The sequence below is a fragment of the Ovis canadensis genome, chromosome 7 (assembly GCF_042477335.2).
Source record: "Ovis canadensis isolate MfBH-ARS-UI-01 breed Bighorn chromosome 7, ARS-UI_OviCan_v2, whole genome shotgun sequence".
NCBI classification, from domain to species: Eukaryota; Metazoa; Chordata; class Mammalia; order Artiodactyla; family Bovidae; genus Ovis; species Ovis canadensis.
In genome coordinates, this window is record NC_091251.1 from 46,706,507 (window position 1) to 46,726,451 (window position 19,945).

Here is a 19,945-nt window from a genome sequence, read left to right on the forward strand (position 1 = left end):
TCTTTTCCCATCACCCCCAAACCCTGCTTTCTTGGAAGAGAACAGTGGAACTGAAACGGTTTAACCCTAAATCAGTTTTGGGTTTTTTTTAAGTAGAGTCCTGGAAAATCTGCATTCAGTTGCCGAATATTTAACAAACACCTAACATTTATGATATATCTTAAGTTATACACAAATAAGACTTGGCCCTTATCTATAAGAAATATGAAGCAGGAGAACTGGGGGACATAGTTCATATAGTTAAGCTGTCTAGGTGGAAGGGAAAGCTGGTGAGGGATTTCTTCTTTCTCCTGCCGTGGGTAAGTCAGGGATTAAACCAAAAGCCTAGTCATTTTTTTCTTAATATATATATTTTATTGAACAATAGTTGACTTACAATGTTTCAGGTATACAGAACGGTGATTCAGTTAGACATATATATTATTTTTCACTTTATTTCCCATTGTAGTTTATTACAAGATATTGCCTATAGTTCCCTGTGCTATACAGTAAACTTTTGTTGCTTATTGTGTATCTATTTTTTAATTAAAAATCTAGCATTCTGTTCATACTAAGTCAAACAAGTAGAATCAAAATGACATAAATTTTTTAGCTAGGCATAAATTCATAAGTTTTCTTAAATATATTATGCATACTATTTATATATATATATCTCTCTCTCTCTCCAGAGGAAAACCCTAGGAAGTAGTTCTTTAAGAGATTTACTGTAAAACTATGTTTGCGTGTCTATACTTTCTCTAGTGTTCTTCCTGATGGCCATCTGTGTTTTCCAGTATTGAACGCTGAGTAATGGCTATGCAGATGCAGCTTGAAGCAAATGCAGATACTTCAGTGGAAGAAGAAAGCTTTGGTCCACAACCTATTTCTCGATTAGAGGTGTGTGCTTGGTTGCTAATTTTAAAATTATACTGCTGGATAAGATTGTTCTACCTACTGGGAGGAATCACAACCTTTACATAAACTAAAATCCAAATTAGAGTTTTCAGGAGGGTTGTCAAGGATCCTGTGGAAAGACTTAAGACAGTTGCTAAATAGGTCTGCCAGGTCCCTTTTTTGTCAAGAATTCTTCCCCTCCATCATTTTTCTTTCTTAGAACTGGATGTCAGAAGCTAAAAGCCCTAGGATCCCATGTAGAATCTGTGTTATTTGTACTAAGTATGAAATTACCATCCAGGAAATTGTAGTGGCCTGGACCAGCTATGCAGGAAGTGGAGAGGAACAACATCTCTCCACCAACTTGGATCTGTGATGAAGTTACTAAGAAGACAGCTCTCTTAGACAGACTGGCTTGGGGTTAAGATGTGAGAGTTCAAGACTCTGCACAAGAACATCAAGCACCAAGCCTGGGGCCTTGCACTATTTCTGCACATTGTACAGAGGTCCCAGAGTGAGTGCCATTGACTTGGGCTGAAAGAATCGGAGAGTATACTGAGAAAGTCTTCATTCTTGTCTCTATGCGTATTCCTCCCATTCTCCACCTAAGCTTCAGCTCTTCAGAAGATACTTAAACAGGTTTCTTAAACACACTGGAGAATTCAGAGTCATAACTTTTGGTTTCAGTGAGCATCTTTATAACCACCCGTGTGTATTGCTTATTGTTTGAATCTTTATAACAGACCTGGTTTCTAGGGCTATGTACTATTTCTCTCCCCTCTCCCAAACCTTCCCTGACCCCAGATACATACATATCCCACTAATACTGCATGCTTTCCCCAAAGTCACGGTTTTGGTGGCTAATAAAACCAAAGCTGACTTTGTTTATCGGGAGAAGGAAGTGCCTTTGGGTGGTTTGTTTTTGAGGAGTGGCATGTAAATCCCTGACCAAAAATAGTTTTCCTCATTCTTAATATCACTTGTTAAAGCCAAGCTTTCCAGTTATTGGGCAACAAAGAATATATGCTAAGATATGCTCCCCTTAGCTCTGGGACAGTCTTATCTGTTTACCCAGCTTAGTGTAAAACTTATTATTCTTTATGTGTGCTTGATATAGAAAACTTTGGGAAGCACCAGTTTAAAGTGGCCTTTTAGGGCCCAGGTCTCAAAGTTCATTTAGAGTTCCAGTCAAAAGATTTAGTTACAGGTTTAATCCCAATTCATGACAAGAGTCTTTTAATATACATAGTGCTAGTTTAAAACTACTGGTTTTGATAATGAATGAAAACTGAAAAAAAGTGAAAGTGAAGTCACTCAATCATGTCTGACTCTTTGCGACCCGTGGACTGTATGTAGCCTTCCAGGCTCCTCCGTCCTTAGGCTTCTCCAGGCAAGAATACTGGAGTGGGTAGCCTTTCCCTTCTCCAGGGGATCTTCCCAACGCAGGGATCAAACCCAAATCTCCTGTGTTACAGGCAGACTCTTTACCATCTGAGCCACCAAGAGAATACCTTTGATGATGAATATATTGGTAATTTGTTATGAAATGTGTCATATGTAGGGCATACTTTTTAAAGCTTTTGCATATAATATCACAGTTATAAACAGTCCTGTGAAATAAGTAGGGCCAATATCCACATTCAGCAGATGAGGGAACCAAAGCTTAGATTTATCTGTAGTTTTCTTCTCTTGCAGCAGTGTGGTATAAATGCCAATGATGTGAAGAAATTGGAAGAAGCTGGATTTCATACCGTAGAGGCTGTTGCCTATGCACCAAAGAAGGAGCTAATAAATATTAAGGGGATTAGTGAAGCCAAAGCTGATAAAATTCTGGTAAGTCCCGCTTGTGTGGCCAAGAGAGGCAGTAGTGGGAGTGGCAAAGAAGAGTATACAGTGAGAGACCGCAGTCTCCCTTCTTCATCCCCCGTGTGTCACCCTCTTCCCTTTTCCAGAAGTGACTGTATTACCAGCTAATTAGCTTTGTATGTCTTCTTGCATAAACTGGGATTTTTCTTAGGGAACTGCAATATCACGGGGGTGTGACATAAATACTGCCAAATTGACTACCAGTTTGCACTCCTACCAGCCGTGAGTGATGTGTGCCGTATCATTTCTGGATGTTATAATTTCATGCCTTAGAAATGTACTCATTAGTATGTAGCCACTGAAAATAGTTTTGAAGAACATTCACTGACATATGAAAATGTTCCTGATATAAGAAAGCAGGTTAAAAAATGTGTTTATGTGCTTATGTCTTTATCTTTTTAAATGTGTGTATTTATATACATACAGCATATACACTGGGGATAACTACAGTAAAATACTAACACTGTTGTTTCTGGATGGTGAGAATGTGAACAGTTTTTATTTTTGCCTCAATTTTCTGAAGTTTCTGCAGTTTTATAATAGACTTGTATTACTTTATTTAAAATATTGATTTATTTATTTGGCTGCGTTGGGTCTTAGTTGCAGCATGTGTGATCTAGTTCCCTGAACAGGGATCAAAACCAGGCCCCTTGCATTGGGAGGGTGGACTCTTAGCCACTGGACCACTAGGAAAGTCCCCTAAATGTGTATTACTTTAAATAGAAAAGTTGTTTTTATTCCTTGAATATTAGAGTCATGTTAATTAGGCTGCCAGTGTGTATAGTCTATTAATTAGCTAGTCATAAGCAAGATTCTTTAATCATAAGAAAGTGTGATTACAAATCATTAATGCTCAGTTTTTTTTTAACTTTAGTAAATGATGTAAAAGTGATTTTACATGCTTAACCAAAATAAGATAATAATAATCCTTTATATTATATTGCACTTTAACTTTTTTAATTGAAATTTTATTTTAGACTGTTGTGTTTCAGGTGTACGGCTAAGTGATTCATATGTCAATACATATACAATTTCCATTCTTTTTAGATTCTTTTCCAGTTCAGGTTATTATAGAATATTGAGTAGAGTTCCCTTATAGCACTTTAACTTTGAAATCCCATCCCTTTTGTATGCACAGTATTCTCACTTTCCCTTCATACCGACACTAGGAGAGAGAGGTAGGACCAGTGTTCGCTCTGCCTTACAGATAAGGAAACTTAGGCACAGTGTTTCAGTTATTTATCCAACGTTACACAGTTGATCGCAGAACTAAGACTAGAAGCCAGTTATTTTCATCCTGATACACTGTGATACTTTTTTATTTCCCTCCAATGTCTTGCAGCTACTATTCATTTTTCTTGCTTCATATATTTTTTTGGCACTCATAGTACCCTGTGATTACATTTTATTTTATGTATTTTATCCTTTGGTATTTATAGGCTATACCTTGGCAATAACTGCAGGTTAGGTTCCAGACCACCACAACAAAGCAAATGTCACAGTAAAGCAAGTCACACGAATTTTTTGGTTTCCTGTTGCCTATAAAAATTACGCTTACACTATTTTATAGTCTGTTAATTATACAATAGTATTAGATCTACAAAAACAGTGTGTATACCTTAATTTAAAAATACTTCACTATTAAAAAATGTTAACCATCATCTGAGCCTTCAGCAGTTAATATTCTTTTTGTTGGTGAGAGTCTTGCCTTGACGTTTATGACTGCTGACTGAGGGGGTGGTTGCTGAAGGTTGGCGTGGCTGCAGCAATTTCTTAAAATAAGACCACAATGAAGTTTGCCACATAGATTGAATCTTCCTTTCTTTCATGAATGATTTATCTGTAATACGCAATGCTATTTGACAGCATTGTAAAATGTTTATTTGCTTAATGTTTTGGCTGCCCTGGGCATTTGTTGCTGCCTGAGGGCTGTTATGGTTGCAGTGCGTGGACTTTTCATTGGCTTCTTTTGTTGCGGAACATGGGCCCTAAGCGTGGGCTTAGTTGCCCCGTGGCATGTAGAATGGTCCCAGACCAGGGATTGAACCTGTGTCCGCTGCATTGGCAGATGGATTCTTAACCACTGGACCACCAGGGAAGTCCTATTTTATAGCATTTTATCCCCAGCAGAAATTTTTCTAGATTGGCATCAGCCCTCTCAAACACTGCCACTGCTTTATCAACCAAGTTTATGTCATATTCTGAATCTTTTGTTGTCATGTCACCAATCTTCACTGCATCTTCGCCCATAGATTCTATTTCAAGAAACCACCCTTTGCTTATCTATAAGAAGCAGCTCCTTACCCATGAAAGTTCTATCATGATATTGCAGTGTTTCTGCCACAACTTCAGGCTCCACTTCTAGTTCCTTTGCTCTCCCCACCACATCTGTATTTACTTCCTCTGCCAAAATCTTGAACCTGTCAGAGTCATCCATGAGAGTGAAAATCAGCTTCTTTCAGGCTCCTGTTAAATGACAGTTGGACCTTTTCCCATGAACCATGAATTTACTTTTTTTTTTAAATACTTTCTCTTTTAACAAATGTACTTAATGGCAGCTAGGATGGTAAGTCCTTTCCAAAAGATTTTCAACTGATTTTGCCCAGATTCATCAGAGGAATCACTGTCTATGACAACCGTGGTCTTATAAGATGCATTTCTTAAATAATAAGATTTGAAAGGCAGAATTACTCCTGATTCACAGGGTGCAAAATGGATGTTGTGTTAGCAGGCATGAAAACAACATTAAATCTCATTGTGCATATCCGAAGCTCTTGAGTAACCAGGTATGTTGTCAGTGAGCAATAATAGTTTGAAAGGATCTTTCCTAAGCAATTGGTCTCAACAGGGGGTTTAAAATATTCAGTAAGCTATTTTAGACAGGTGTGCCATCGTCCAGACTTGTTGCATTTATAGAGCACAAGCAGAATAGATTTACCACGGTTCTTAAGGGCTCTAGGACTTTTAGGATGGTAAATGAACATTGGCTTCAACTTAAAGTCACCAGTGACATCAGCTGCTAAAAAGAGAGCTGGCTGATTCTTTGAAAACTGTTGAAGCCAGGCATTGACTTCTCTTCTGTAGCTATGAAAGTCCTCGATGGCATCTTCTTCCAATATAATGTTATTTTGTCTACATTGAAAATCTGTTTAGTGTAGCCACCTTCATTCTTTATCTTAGCTAAATCTTCTGGATAATTTGATGCAGCTTCTACATTAGCCCTTGCTGCTTCACCTTTCTCTTAAATGTTATGGAGATGGCTTTTTTCCTAGCTTCAGACTTTTCTTCTGCAGCTTTCTCATCACCCTTAGCCTTCCCTGAATTAAGAGAATAGGACTTTGCTCTGAACTAGGCTTTAGCTAAAGGGAATGTTATGGCGGCTTTGATCTTGTACCCAAACCACTAAAATTTTCTTCATAATAGCAGTAAGGCTATTTGTTACTATTCATGTATTCACTGGGGTACTGCTTTTAATTTCCTTCAAGAAGTTCCTTGCGTTCACAACTTGGTTAACAGTTTGGCACAAGAGGCCTAGCTTGCAGCCTATTTCAACTTTTGACATGCCTTCCTCACTAAACTGAACCATTTCTAGTTTTTTTCTTTAAAGCAACAGATGTACAGGTTCACTTCTTGCACTTGAACACGTGAAGGCCATTGTGCTATGCTGTGCTTAGTTGCTCAGTCATTTTCCACTCTTTGCAACCCCTTAGACTGTAGCTCACCAGTCTCCTCTGTTCATGGGGATTCTCCAGGCAAGAATATAGGAGTGGGTTGCCATGCTCTCCTCCAGGGGCTCTTCCCAACCCAGAGATCGAACCCAGGTCTCCCGCATTGCAGGTGGATTCTTTGCCATCTGCGCCATCAGGGAAACCCTTTGTAGGGTTATTTATTGGCCTGATTTCAGTATGGTTGTGTCTTAAGGAACAGGGAGACCTGAGGGAAGAGAGAGATGGGGATATGGCCAGTGGGTAGAGCAGTCAGAACACACAGATTTATCAGTTAAGTTCGCTGTCTTCTATAGGTGTAGTTTGTGGCACCCCAGAACAATTATAGTAACATCAAAGATTGCTGACCACGGATCACCATTGTGTAGTTAAGAGTTTGATTAGCTTTGCTGTTGAAGTTTTCTATAATGTAAAGCAAGTGTTTAATTTATAAAATTATATTTTATAGTTTTATGTTGATGGCTGTTACAGTTTCACAGAAGTTTTATCTGAAAAAAATCATCTTCAAAAGCTAAAGAACCTTCAAAAAATGCTTCCTGCAGCTTCAGTGCATGTAGTTCTACCGCATAACCTAGTCTGATGGACAATATCTGAGATTTATTTTAATATCTCATATAATAATATATATACAACCCAGTAAATTCTGTTTTATCAGGTATTATTTTATAGTATTAATTCATTCAGGGTGCAAATATCATAAGTAATTCTTAATTTAAATCCTTAAACATGTTACCATCTATGGAAGTATGAAGTTGTCATTTATTGGATTGCTCAAATAAATAAATTTGTTGAAGTGGTGACTTAATTGAATATGTAAGAATTCTGAATACCTAATACCTCTTTGAAAGACTGTGATACTATTAAGCCAGTAGGTGTCCCTAAAGTCTGTTTGTTGTTTCTCTCTGGGTGTCCGTTTTTCTGACTCAGCGAATCCTGACCTTTGCTTATGCCTTGTCAGACATTAAAAAAAAACTTTGTCAGACATTGAAAATTCCTACAGATATGACAGATGAAAGCAAGCTTATTATATAAACAAAAGAAGTCAAGTTCTGCCAGACTATGCAATTGGCATGGTTTTTACTTCCAGTTTCATATTGGTTATAATATGTTCCTTTAAAGTTCAACATTCAGAAAACTAAGATCGTGGCATCCGGTCCCATCACTTCATGGCAAATAGATGGGGAAAAAGTGGAAACAGTGGCTGACTTTATTTTTCTGGGCTCCAAAATCACTGCAGATGGTGATTGCAGCCATGAAATTAAAAGACACTTAGTCCTTGGAAGGAAAGTTATGACCAACCTAGACAGCATATTAAAAAGCAGAGACATTACTTTGTCAACAAAGGTCTGTCTAGTCAAGGCTATGGTTTTTCCAGTGGTCATGTGTGGATGTGAGAGTTGGACTATAAAGAAAGCTGAGTGCAGAAGAATTGATGCTTTTGAATTGTGGTGTTGGAGAAGACTCTTGAGAGTCCCTTGGACTGCAAGGAGATCCAACCAGTCCATCCTAAAGGAGATCAGTCCTGGTGTTCATTGGAAGGACTGATGTTGAAGCTGAAACTCCAATATTTTGGCCACCTGATGCGAAGATCTGACTCATTTGAAAAGACCCTGATGCTGGGAAAGATTGAGAGCAGGAGGAGAAGGGGACAGCAGAGGATGAGATGGTTGGATGGCATCACGGACTCAATGGACATGAGTTTGGGTGGACTCCGAGAGTTGGTGATGGACAGGGAGGCCTGGCGTGCTGTGATTCATGGGGTCGCAAGGAGTCAGACACTACTGAGCAACTGAACTGAACTGAAGAGCTCATAGACTAGAAAATGTAGGGGCTAAATGACAAGAAGGGATAACATCTCCTTCTGTGAGTTTGAGATTTTCCTTCCACATTTTTGAGTAAAATTTTTGAACTTACTGTAAAGTTGAAAGAATTTTGCAATGAACACTCATTTACCCACCACCTGGACACTACTATTAACATTTTAATATACTTGCTTTATCGTCTATCTGTTTATCTCTCTAGCCATCAGTATATCTTGGCTCTGTTTGTGCTTTTTAAAGAAAGTTGCAGTACATTCCCCCCTAAATATTTTAGCATTTATTAAACTAGAGTTCCATATTGGCTTATAGTTTCTTCTCTCCTTTCTTTAGTATTCTTGCTTTCTAATTTTCATTGATCTTCATTCATCCTAAAGATTGGTAGTAGTTATGGGAAAAATGAAGTAAAGAAATTCTCGAAAAAAAAAAGATTTCTCCGAGCTAAAGGCAAACAGAAGTCTAAGGCCCCACAAAATGTCAAAGACCCACACCTGGACTCTTGAGTGTGAAATTTTCAGTATACCAGTTATAAAGAGAAGACTGAAAGATTTCAGAGTAAAAAAAGTAAGTGACCTCTAAAGGAACAAAAATCAGAAAGATAGCACGTCTCTTATTAAAAATCTGGGTGGTAGAAGCTAGTAGAGCAGTCCCTTCAAAATTCTGAGGGTGAATGATTTTAAACCTATAATTCTGTTGGTAACAATATTACTCACCCAGTGTTAGGGCAGAATACAGCATTCTCAGAAATACAAGAATTCAGAACATTTTGCTCTTATCTATTCTTTCTTAGGAAGTTATCAATACTTGAGGATATGCTTTACTAAAATCAGGGTAGAAAACATAGGACCTAGGTTGGAGTGGCTCTATGTCAGGTAGCCAGTGAAAGAGCAGAGAGCCCCATTTGGAGAAAGAAGGAAAGGATGTCTTTGGGAGAAAGGAGTCAGTAGAATACATAGTAAGACTGAGAAACTGGAGATTTTGAGAAGTGATAAAGTCAGAGAATGCTAGAGAAAGATATGGCTCAGATATAAAGCAAGGTAAAATGGAGCATGATTTTGAAACTAGTGGCATTTAAAAAAATTTGTTTGAACTTGACAGATAACTTTGGGAGACATCAGTTGTTAACATTGGAACCTTAGTGAAAGAATTGTATTTCTAGCACACCCTTTGGTTCTGTAATAACTATAATATAAATGTTATAATCAATTTTTAAGTGAAGTATTAAACTTATAGAGAAGTTTAGAGAATAAAGCAAGTCCACTATTCATCTTTTCATTAGTTTTTCCCCTTGTGGAAAGTTTTTAAATTACAAATTTAATCCCTACTTGCTGTAGGTTTATCCAGATTTTCTCCTCCCTCCCTCTCTCTCTTTCTCTCTCTTCCTCTCCTACTTTCTTTCTCTTTCTCTTCTTGTTTCTCTCTTTTTCTTTTAATTTCCTTTATTCCTTCCTCCCTCCCTCTTTTCTTTCTTTCGTTAGATTCAGTTTATTTTACTGAATTTAGATTCAAGTTTGGCTAATTAGTTGGGGCCTGGACTTGGATTCTTTTTCTACTTCAGTGAGTTTTGATAGTTTTGTGTTTTTCTAGGGATTTCTTTGTTTCTTGTAAATTATTTAATCTGTTGGCATAAATTTATTTTTGTAAGGGTTGTAGAAATGTCCCCTCTGTCATTTCTGATAGTGATTTCACTCAATCAATTTTGTTGATTTTTTTCAAAGAAGCAACTTCTGGTTTTAATGATTTTTCTCTATTGTATTTCTATTCTCTATTTCACCGGTTCCCGTTCAGATTTTATCTTCTTCCTTCTGCTTGCTTTATGTTTAGTTTGCTCTTTTTTCCATAACTTAAGGTGGGAAGATTTAGGCTATTAATTTCAGATCTTTCTAATATAGGTGTTTACAGCTATAAATCTCCCTTTAAGTACTGCTTTTGCTACATCCCATAAGTTATGGTGTGTTTTGTCTTAATTTCATTTCAGTGACTCTTCTAAATTCCCTTGTGATTTCTTCTTTGGTTCATTGCTTATTTAGGAATATAATGTTTAATCTCCATGTATCTGAAAGCTTTTATTTTTAAATTTTGAAGTCAACCTATAGACTGATCATTAATGGCTTATCAGTGACTACAAAGTAGGATTAAATCTTCTCAACCTGACAGGGAAAAAGAAAAGGTACAGTTGACAGAGATGGAAGAGTAGATGAGGGAGCAAAGATCAAAGGACAAATGTCCTCATTTAACAAAGTACAAAGTTAAGAGATAAATTCTATGGTTGACGAAACAGGAAACAAAGGTTTAAATACATTGAACTTTGTACCATATTGTCAGGCAAACTATGTATGTGTTGATCTATCAGTTTGTTGTTTTTAACTACATGAGTGTATTATTTGAATTGACAATTAAACAATTGCCAGTCTTCTTGGAGTCTCTAAATTAGTTTATCATTTATTTGCCAGAGAGAAAATAATCCTAGAACTAGAACTTACGAGTAAACTTTTTAAAGAGAAATCATTCTGGAAATTTTGTTAGATGTTACCTCTTCCCACTACATGCCTGATTCTTACTTTACTAAGTGTATTTCATCAGTTTGACATTTCTTATTTTTCCCCAGACTGAGGCAGCTAAATTAGTTCCAATGGGTTTCACCACTGCAACTGAGTTCCACCAAAGGCGATCTGAGATCATACAGATTACTACTGGCTCCAAAGAACTTGACAAACTGCTTCAAGGTATCATAATCTCTTATCCTATGTCATGAACTATGGTTAACAAAGCATCCAGGTTATAGAACATAACTAAATTATTTGGTTCATGTTTATGTGTTAGAATTAAGAAATAAAGGAAAGTATTCCGTAAGACTGAAGGGTGAGGCTGACTTTAAAAATACGAAAATTATCTGCCAATTCAATAATTTAATCTCCAATTAATAATTGCATTCTTGAGAGTCATCTCCCTCTGCCTAAAGAAATAATATAATCTTTTACTCTACCACAAGGTAGAAAATCTGATGGCTGGTTAAAATACTACATTGTAGTATCAGCACATTGTGGTGCACACTAATTTTCAGGACTTGATGCAAAGCTGTAAAGTTTTTGAACTTTTGAAAGCATCACTGTCCTAAATTTTAGTGTTGGGTTGGTTCTTGCTGCTTCCCCAAATATTTGATCATGTAAGTTTCTTTTTGGGGGGGCACAAAATAGCATGAGTTCAGGAGTCACACTCAGATTTGAGCGTTTGCTTTCCCTCCTGTTCCCTCTCTGGTGCAGATTACTTATATTCTATGCCTCAATTTTCTTATCTTATTGAAGAAGAAAAGGTCGTACCTTTGACCTCATAATGAGGTCAAAAAAAGCTTCCTACCTTATAAGTTATTGGAATTAAATGAATTGATAGCACAATGACAGATACACAAAAAATACTTGGTAAATGTTAGATATTATCTATAATTTATTTTTTAAATGACTGCTTATTGACTTGTGATGGTATTGTTCTATATATTGGTTGTGGTGATACTTACATGAAGCTACAGATATGATAAATCGCATAGTACTACACAGACACACAAATGAGTGCATATGTAGCTGGAGAAATCGGAATAAGCTCTGTGGATTGTATGGATGTGAATTTTCTGATATTTATACTATAATTATATAAAACATTAACATTGGGGGAGGCTGGATGAAGAATGCATGGAACCTCTATATTTCTTTGCAGTTGTCTATGAATCTAGAATTATTTCCAAATGAAGTATTTTTAAAATTACTGCTTATTGAAGATTGGGTCTCTAAATTATGTAAACATCTCTCTGATGAGCTACTGGGACGTTTGTATGGTTATGTTTCTAACATTTGTATTGTGCTAAGAGATGTTCCTTTTTTAGGAGGAATCGAGACTGGATCCATCACAGAGATGTTTGGAGAATTCCGAACTGGGAAGACTCAGATCTGTCATACATTGGCTGTAACATGCCAGGTGAGCTGTTGGGGCTCTGCCTAATCATATCAGCAAGAATGAGTTGATTCCTGCTACTGGCAAGCATCTGTTAGCATGGACCAAAAAAGCACTTTCTCTGTCTTCAAAAATGCGAGGGGGACTTTCCTGGCAGGGCCAGTGGTTCAGACTCTGAGCTCCCTCTGCAGGGGCACAGGTTCAGTTCCTGGTGGGGTATTGAACCTGTGCATGCTGCGTGACTCAGCCACAAAAGAAGAATGCTGTGGCTAATTAGAAGACAGGTTGCTACTGTAGGACTTCCAGACAGCTCGGAAACTTTCAGATTATTAATTTCACATACATTCTTGCTATCCACTAGGCCTCTCCTGGCTTTTTCTGCCCTCTTCACTAGTTTAGATTTATGATTCTTCATTAAAGTCATTCCTTTACAGATACCCTCAGATTTACACTCCCCATCTGAAGAGATGCCGTTCTTAGATGAACCCTGTCTGTTTTCAGTGCCTGATTTCCCCAATAGCTGATCATACTAGAGAAAAATCTTAACATAAAGCTGGTTGACCTCACTTTAAATTTAAGATGACAGGTTTTAACATTCAATACCGCTTGGCAGATCTCCTGAAAATTTTTCATTCAGGCAACGTTTTCCTCCACTCAGTAAGAATCTTCGTAATTTCTCCTTTTTCCTCAAAATTTCATGCTTCTCTTCAGCCTCACTGTTAGCCAAATTAATCTAAACTGTTCTTCACATCAAAACTATAAACTCACGTAGCTTTTATAAAAATTTTATGAAGTATAGTTGATTTACAATGTTATGTTAATTTCCGCTATCTAGTAAAGTGGTTCAGTTATACTAATAAGTACATTTTTTTTTCGTATTCTTTCCCATTGTGGTTTGTCGCAGGATTGTATTTGTTTATCTGGCTGCATTAGGTCTTAGCTGCACCATGCAGCTTGTAGGATCTTTGTTGCGTCATGTAGGATCTTTCACTGCAGCGTGTGGACTCTCTAGTTGTGGCACACGGGCTAGGTAGTTGCATTGCTCAGGTTCCAGAGCATGCGGGCTCTAGTTGTGGCCATGGGCTTAACTGCTTCACAGCATATGGGATCTTAGTTCTCCAGTGAAGGATCGAACCCATGCCCTTTGCACTGCATGGTAGATTCTTAACCACTGGGTCACCAGGGAAGTCTCTTGTAACAGAACATTGAATGTAGTTCCTTGTACTGTATAGTAGGACCTTGTTGCTTATCCATTCTGTATAATACTTTGCAGCTGCTAATCCCAAACTCCCAATCTATCCATCCCCAACATCCCCCTCCTCCGACTTTTCTCTATGTCTGTTTTGTAGATACGTCCATTTGTGTTACATTTTATTTATTTTTTAAAATATAAATTTATTTATTTTAGTTGGAGGTTAATTACTTTGATCACATTTTAGATTCCATGTGTAAATGATATCACATGGTGTTTGTCTTTCTCTTTCAGACTTAGTTCACTTAGTGTGATAATCTCTAGGTCCCTCCATGTTGCTGCAGATGGCAGTATTTCATTCATTTTTATGGCTGCGTAGTACTCCATTGTATATCTGTATAGTAGTCCATGGAGTAGTATTTCATTGTATATATGCACATCTTCTTTATCCATTCATCTGTCAGTGGACATTTAGGTTGCTTCTATGTCTTAGCTGTTATGATAGTGCTGCTGTGAACACAGGGGTGCATGTATCTTTTAGAACTAAAGTTTTGTCTGGGTATATGCCCAAGAGTAGGATTGCTGGAGCATATGGTAACTCTATTTTTAGTTTTTTGAGGAGCCTCCATACTGTTTTCCACAGTGGCTATACCAATTTACATTCCTACCCACAGTGTAGGAGGGTTCCTTTTTCTCCACAACCTCCCTGGCATTTGTTATTTGTAGGCTGTTTAATGAGGGCCATTCTGACTGGTGTAAGGTAAATCCATCGATCTATAGCCATCTTTTCTTACCTTGGGTTACAGTAGAGTGTGTCTCTTTTCCTTTCAAAGGCCCTACCATTGTGATCTGGTTACCATGCCTTGCCAATTTTCCAAGGACTCTGCTCCTTCTGTTTTCCTGTCTACCTCTTTATTAAATTATTTTCATTGTTACACAAGCATGCCTGGTATCTCCTACATTAGGGAAAAAACTTACCTAGATGCCTTCTGTTTCTTCTTTGTTTGCTTTGCTAGGATGGATTTGGGAACAGACACAATGAGTTAAACAATTCCTAAGCAATTCATAAACAATTCCTAAACAATTCATATCGCATTTAAGTAGTAGCTACAGGAATCAAACCCAACTTCAGAGCCCATGCTCTTAAAACTCATTAAAGTATTACCTGGCTTGTAGTAACTGACTAGTTCTCTACTGTATTGCTACTGCCTAAGTCAGTACTCAGTAAATACTGGAATGAATGGAGGTGATTGAATTAGATGTCCTAAGGCATACCAAGCTTCAGCAATATGTGAACTGTGAACTTCCAGATGTTCAAGCTGGTTTTAGAAAAGGCAGAGGAAACAGATCAAATTGCCAACATCTGCTGGATCATGGAAAAAGCAAGAGAGTTCCAGAAAAAACATCTATTTCGGCTTTATTGACTATACCAAAGCCTTTTTTTTTTTTTTTAATTTTAAAATCTTTAATTCTTACATGCGTTCCCAAACATGAACCCCCCTCCCACCACCCTCCCCATAACATCTCTCTGGGTCATCCCCATGCACCAGCCCCAAGCATGCTGTATCCTGCGTCAGACATAGACTGGCGATTCGATTCTTACATGATAGTATACATGTTAGAATACCATTCTCCCAAATCATCCCACCCTCTCTTTCTCCCTCTGAGTCCAAAAGTCCGTTATACACATCTGTGTCTTTTTTGCTGTCTTGCATACAGGGTCGTCATTGCCATCTTTCTAAATTCCATATATATGTGTTAGTACACTGTATTGTATACCAAAGCCTTTGACTGTGCGGATCACAATAAACTGTGGAAAATTCTGAAAGAGATGGGAATACCAGACCACCTGACCTGCCTCTTGAGAAACCTGTATGCAGGTCAGGAAGCAACAGTTAGGACTGGACATGGAACAACAGACTGGTTTCAAATAGGAAAAGGAGGACATCAAGGCTGTATATTGTCACCCTGCTTATTTAACTTATATGCAAAGTACATCATGAGAAACGCTGGGCTGGAAAAAGCACAAGCTGGAATCAAGATTGTGGGGAGAAATAAATATCAATAACCTCAGATATGCAGATGACATCACTCTTATGGCAGAAAGTGAAGAGGAACTAAAAAGCCTCTTGATGAAAGTGAAAGTGGAGAGTGAAAAAGTTGGCTTAAAGCTCAACATTCAGAAAACTAAGATCATGGCATCTGGTCCCATCACTTCATGGGAAATAGTTGGGGAAACAGTGGAAACAGTGTCAGACTTTATTTTGGGGGGTCCAAAATCACTGCAGATGGTGATTGCAGCCATGAAATTAAAAGACGCTTACTCCTTGGAAAAAAGGTTATGACCAACCTAGATAGCATATTGGAAAGCAGAGACATTACTTTGCCAACAAAGGTCCGTCTAGTAAAGGCTATGGTTTTTCCAGTGGTCATGTATGGATGTGAGAGATAGACTGTGAAGAAAGCCGAGTGCCGAAGAATTGATGCTTTTGAACTGTGGTGTTGGAGAAGACTCTTGAGAGTCCCTTAGACTGCAAGGAGATCCAGCCGGTCCATTCTAAAGGAGATTGGTCCTGGGTGCTCTTTGGAAGGAATGATGCTAAAGCTGAAACTCCAGTACTTTGGCCACCTCATGCGAAGAGTTGACTCATTGGAAAACACTCTGATGCTGGGAGGGATTGAGGGCAGGAGAAGGGGACGACAGAGGATGAGATGGCTGGATGGCATCACCGACTCGATGGACGTGAGTCTGAGTGAACTCCGGGAGATGGTGATGGACAGGGAGGCCTGGCGTGCTGCGATTCATGGGGTCGCAGAGTCAGACACGACAGAGCGACTGAACTGAAGGCATGCCTGATATATTAGTAAATAAAAAATACAGGGGAAGTAGCATAAGTATTTAAGGAAGAAACAGGATTCCATCACACTAGAATAATCATTGAATATTTTATGGGAGAAAGAGATTAGACCAGGATCCTGAAGAATGCTAAATTATCCAGGTAAATAAACTAAAAACTATAGGGAATGGATGAACAGGGCAGAGACAGGGGAGCATAACATAATAAGACAAAATAAGCCCACTTACCTAACTCAGAAGTTGTATTTGGACAAATTGTAGGAGACAAACCTTTGAAAAGGACACATCAAGACCATTTTACAAGTTCTTAACCAAAATATAAGAAGTATAGACTTGATTCTATAGATAGTGGGGATAATTCAGCATTTTTCAACAGAAGAGAAGCATGAGCAAATTTTCAAAAATATTCTGGTAGCAACTTGTTTAATGAACTGAAAGGAGAGGCAGGAACTAAGGATAGCTGCAGTATAATTATTATAAACTCATGTTCATCGAGTTGGTGATGCCATCCAACCATCTCATCCTCTGTCATCCCTTTGTCCTGCCTTCAGTCTTTCCCAGCATCAGGATCTTTTCCAGTGAGTCAGCTCTTTGCATCAAGTGGCCAAAGTATTGGAGTTTTAGCTTCAGCATCAGTCCTTCCAATGAATATTCAAGACTGATTTCCTTTAGGGTGGACTGGCTGGATCTCCTGGCTGTCCAGGGGACTCTCCAGAGTCTTCTTCAACACCACAGTTCAAAAATATCAATTCTTCGGTGCTCAGCTGTCTTTATAGTCCATCTCTCACATCCATCATGACTACTGGAAAATCCATAGCTTTGACTAGACAGACCTTCGTTGGCAAAGTAATGTCTCTGCTTTTTAATATACTGTCTAGGTTGGTCATAACTTTTCCAAGGAACAAGCGTCTTTTAATTTCATGGCTGCAGTCACCATGTGCAGTGATTCTGGAGCCCAAAAAAATGAAGTCTGTCACTGTTTCCATTGTTTCCTCATCTGTTTACAATGAAGTGATGGGACCAGATGCCATGATCTTAGTTTTCTGAATGCTGAGCTTTAAGCCAACTTTTTCACTCTCTTTCACTTTCATCAAGAGTCTCTTAGTTCTTCTTTGCTTTCAGCCATAAGGGTGGTGTCATCTTCATATCTGAGGTTATTGATATTTCTCCTGGCAGTCTTGATTCCAGCTTGAGCTTCATCCAGCTCAGCATTTCTCATGATGTACTCTGCATAAAAGTTAAATAAGCAGGGTGGCAATATACAGCTTTGACGTACTCCTTTCCCAGTTTGGAACCAGTCTGTTGTTCCATGTCCAGTTCTAACTGTTGCTTCTTGACCTGGTACAGATTTCCCAGGAGGCAGGTCAGATGGTCTGATATTCCCATCTCTTCCAGAATTTTCCACAATTTGTTGTGATCCACAACAGTCAAAGGCTTTGGCATAGTCAACAAAGCAGAAATAGATGTTTTTCTGGAACTCTCTTGCTTTTTCGATGATCCAGCGGATGTTGGCAATTTGATCTCTGGTTCTCTGCCTTTTCTAAATCCAGATTGAACATCTGGAAGTTCACTGTTCATGTACTATTGAAGCCTGGCTTGGAGAATTTTGAGCATTACTTTGCTAGCATGTGAGATGAGTACGATTGTGTGGTAGTTTTACAGGTTAAATATGCATTTAATGCACCTAGCCTACTGAACATCATAGCTTCGCCCAGCTTACCTTAAACATGCTCAGAACACTTACATTAGCCTGCAGTTGGGCAAAATCATCTAACACAAAGCCTGTTTTGTAATAAAGTGTTGAATGTCTCATATATAGTTTATTACATACTATACTGAAAGAACCAGAATGTTTGTAAGTGTACCAGCTGTTTGCCCTCCAGCTCAAGTGGCTGACTGAGAGCACAGTGTGGTTGCCCAGTACTTTGAAACTGTTGTACAGCAAATGACTCACCTGGGAAAAGACCGAAATTCAGAGTTTTGGTTTGTACTAAATTTGTATCACTTTCACACCATGGTAAAGTTGAAGGATTGTAAATCAAGCCGTAGTTAAGTTGGAAACTGTCTAGATAGATTACACTCACTCCTCCCAAGGACACAACTTACCAATGGAGTTAAAGAATAACTGAAAGGAAATCTGCCTTCTTTAGTCACTATGACAGAGGGGACTTCCTGGTATCTTACCATCCAATGTGAGTTCTTATCCTCTCAACAAAATAACATTCATTCTTGGAACTTATAAATTTAAACATCAAATATAAATTGTTCTCTTTTGTGTGTTTTTCCTTTTGAAACAAATTATGAACTACCACTTATAATTTATCCTGTATTTAAGAGCAGTTTATAAAAATGTTTGTTACATCACTGTAGTGCTATGTTATAAAGATGGCATGTGCCACTAAAAAAATATGGATTTTGTTAGGACTGTGTCTTGGATAGAGTTCACATTTAGTGAAACACATATATCTGCAGAGGTTTATATTATGAGACTGATTCTCTCAAGTCACCCAAGAAAATCTGTCTCTTTTTTTTTTTTTCATTTTACAGATAATGTGCATCAGTCAACACTACTGTCTTGAAGTGGTCAGTACCATTGCTTGAGATAGGAAAATATTTTCATTCTGCATGAATAAAAGTTTATCTAATGACAAGAGGCCCAACTTGGTCTCCTGTTTTTCTCATCATTTTCCTTTCTCATTTCTCATTTTGACTGTCTCTCTGTCCTCAGTAACTGCTGATCTTTTCCATTGCAACCAAAATGTCACCACACGACAGCCACATTAGGATTCCAGTGTCAAGTAGACCTAAGCTATGTTGGCTCACCTCATAAATAACTCCAAGGAGAAAAGAGGGGGATATAAGAACTTTTAGGATAGAGGGGAAGCATTGAGAAGAGGAACAGAGGTACAGTCAAGCTGCCGGAGCTACAGCTTATTGCTCAAGCACCATTAGAAAATCTTAGCTAAAAGGAAATAGAACTATTTAAAATATCACTCAGATGTTGGTCATCTGATATGATATGTGACCTTTATAAATAGAAATGTTTTCCCTATGTTGTTTTGACAGGGATTCATGTGGAATAAATAGAGTACATTACACAATATCTGTAGTTGCCATTGGCAACTGAGCGTAGCATGCTGATGCTCTTAAGTTGTACAGACTCCTGTCTCAGGAATGTTTATTAGTCAGATAATGCCTGTTCACAATAAACTGAAGCAAAATTCTAAAACATACCCTCTCTATAAAAACAACTGAACATTCACAGTTGGCTGAATAACTGGATCTTTGATATTTTTGTCAGAGAAAAAAAGTTCTAATTCATTAGTAATAGAAAGGATGATATGTGGCTAGCCTAAGAGCTGGAACCAGAGGTATAGAGAGGCTGTTAGATTAGTATTTAAATCTAAATATTATCACCTCTTATTTTTTCAGATTTTCTCGACTTAATGAAGTGAAACCCTGTTATGTATCAGATCTGTCTAATAGTGAAGTTATATAAAGTTAAGAGTCATACTTAGGTTATAAAAATGAATAGCCCGTGTTTGTTCACAGTACTAGAATAATTTTAAAATCCTGAGAGGACAGTATTAAGTACCAATTTTAAATGGACATGCCCTTGACAGAAAATATGTCTTAGAAAACTTTTCACATACAATCAAGAATATATGTA

At 37.9% G+C, this 19,945-nt stretch overlaps 1 protein-coding gene across 1 annotated transcript in view; it reads left to right on the plus strand.

Moving 5' to 3' along the window:
• RAD51 (RAD51 recombinase) overlaps positions 1–19,945 on the plus strand; it is a 36,105-nt gene that overhangs the window by 3,117 nt on the left and 13,043 nt on the right. The window contains exons 2-5 of the mRNA XM_069597824.1: positions 774–876; positions 2,569–2,706; positions 10,890–11,007; positions 12,159–12,250. Coding sequence (XP_069453925.1) covers positions 790–876; positions 2,569–2,706; positions 10,890–11,007; positions 12,159–12,250 — 435 coding nt within the window. The 5' untranslated portion in view covers positions 774–789. The remainder of the gene's footprint in view (positions 1–773; positions 877–2,568; positions 2,707–10,889; positions 11,008–12,158; positions 12,251–19,945) is intronic.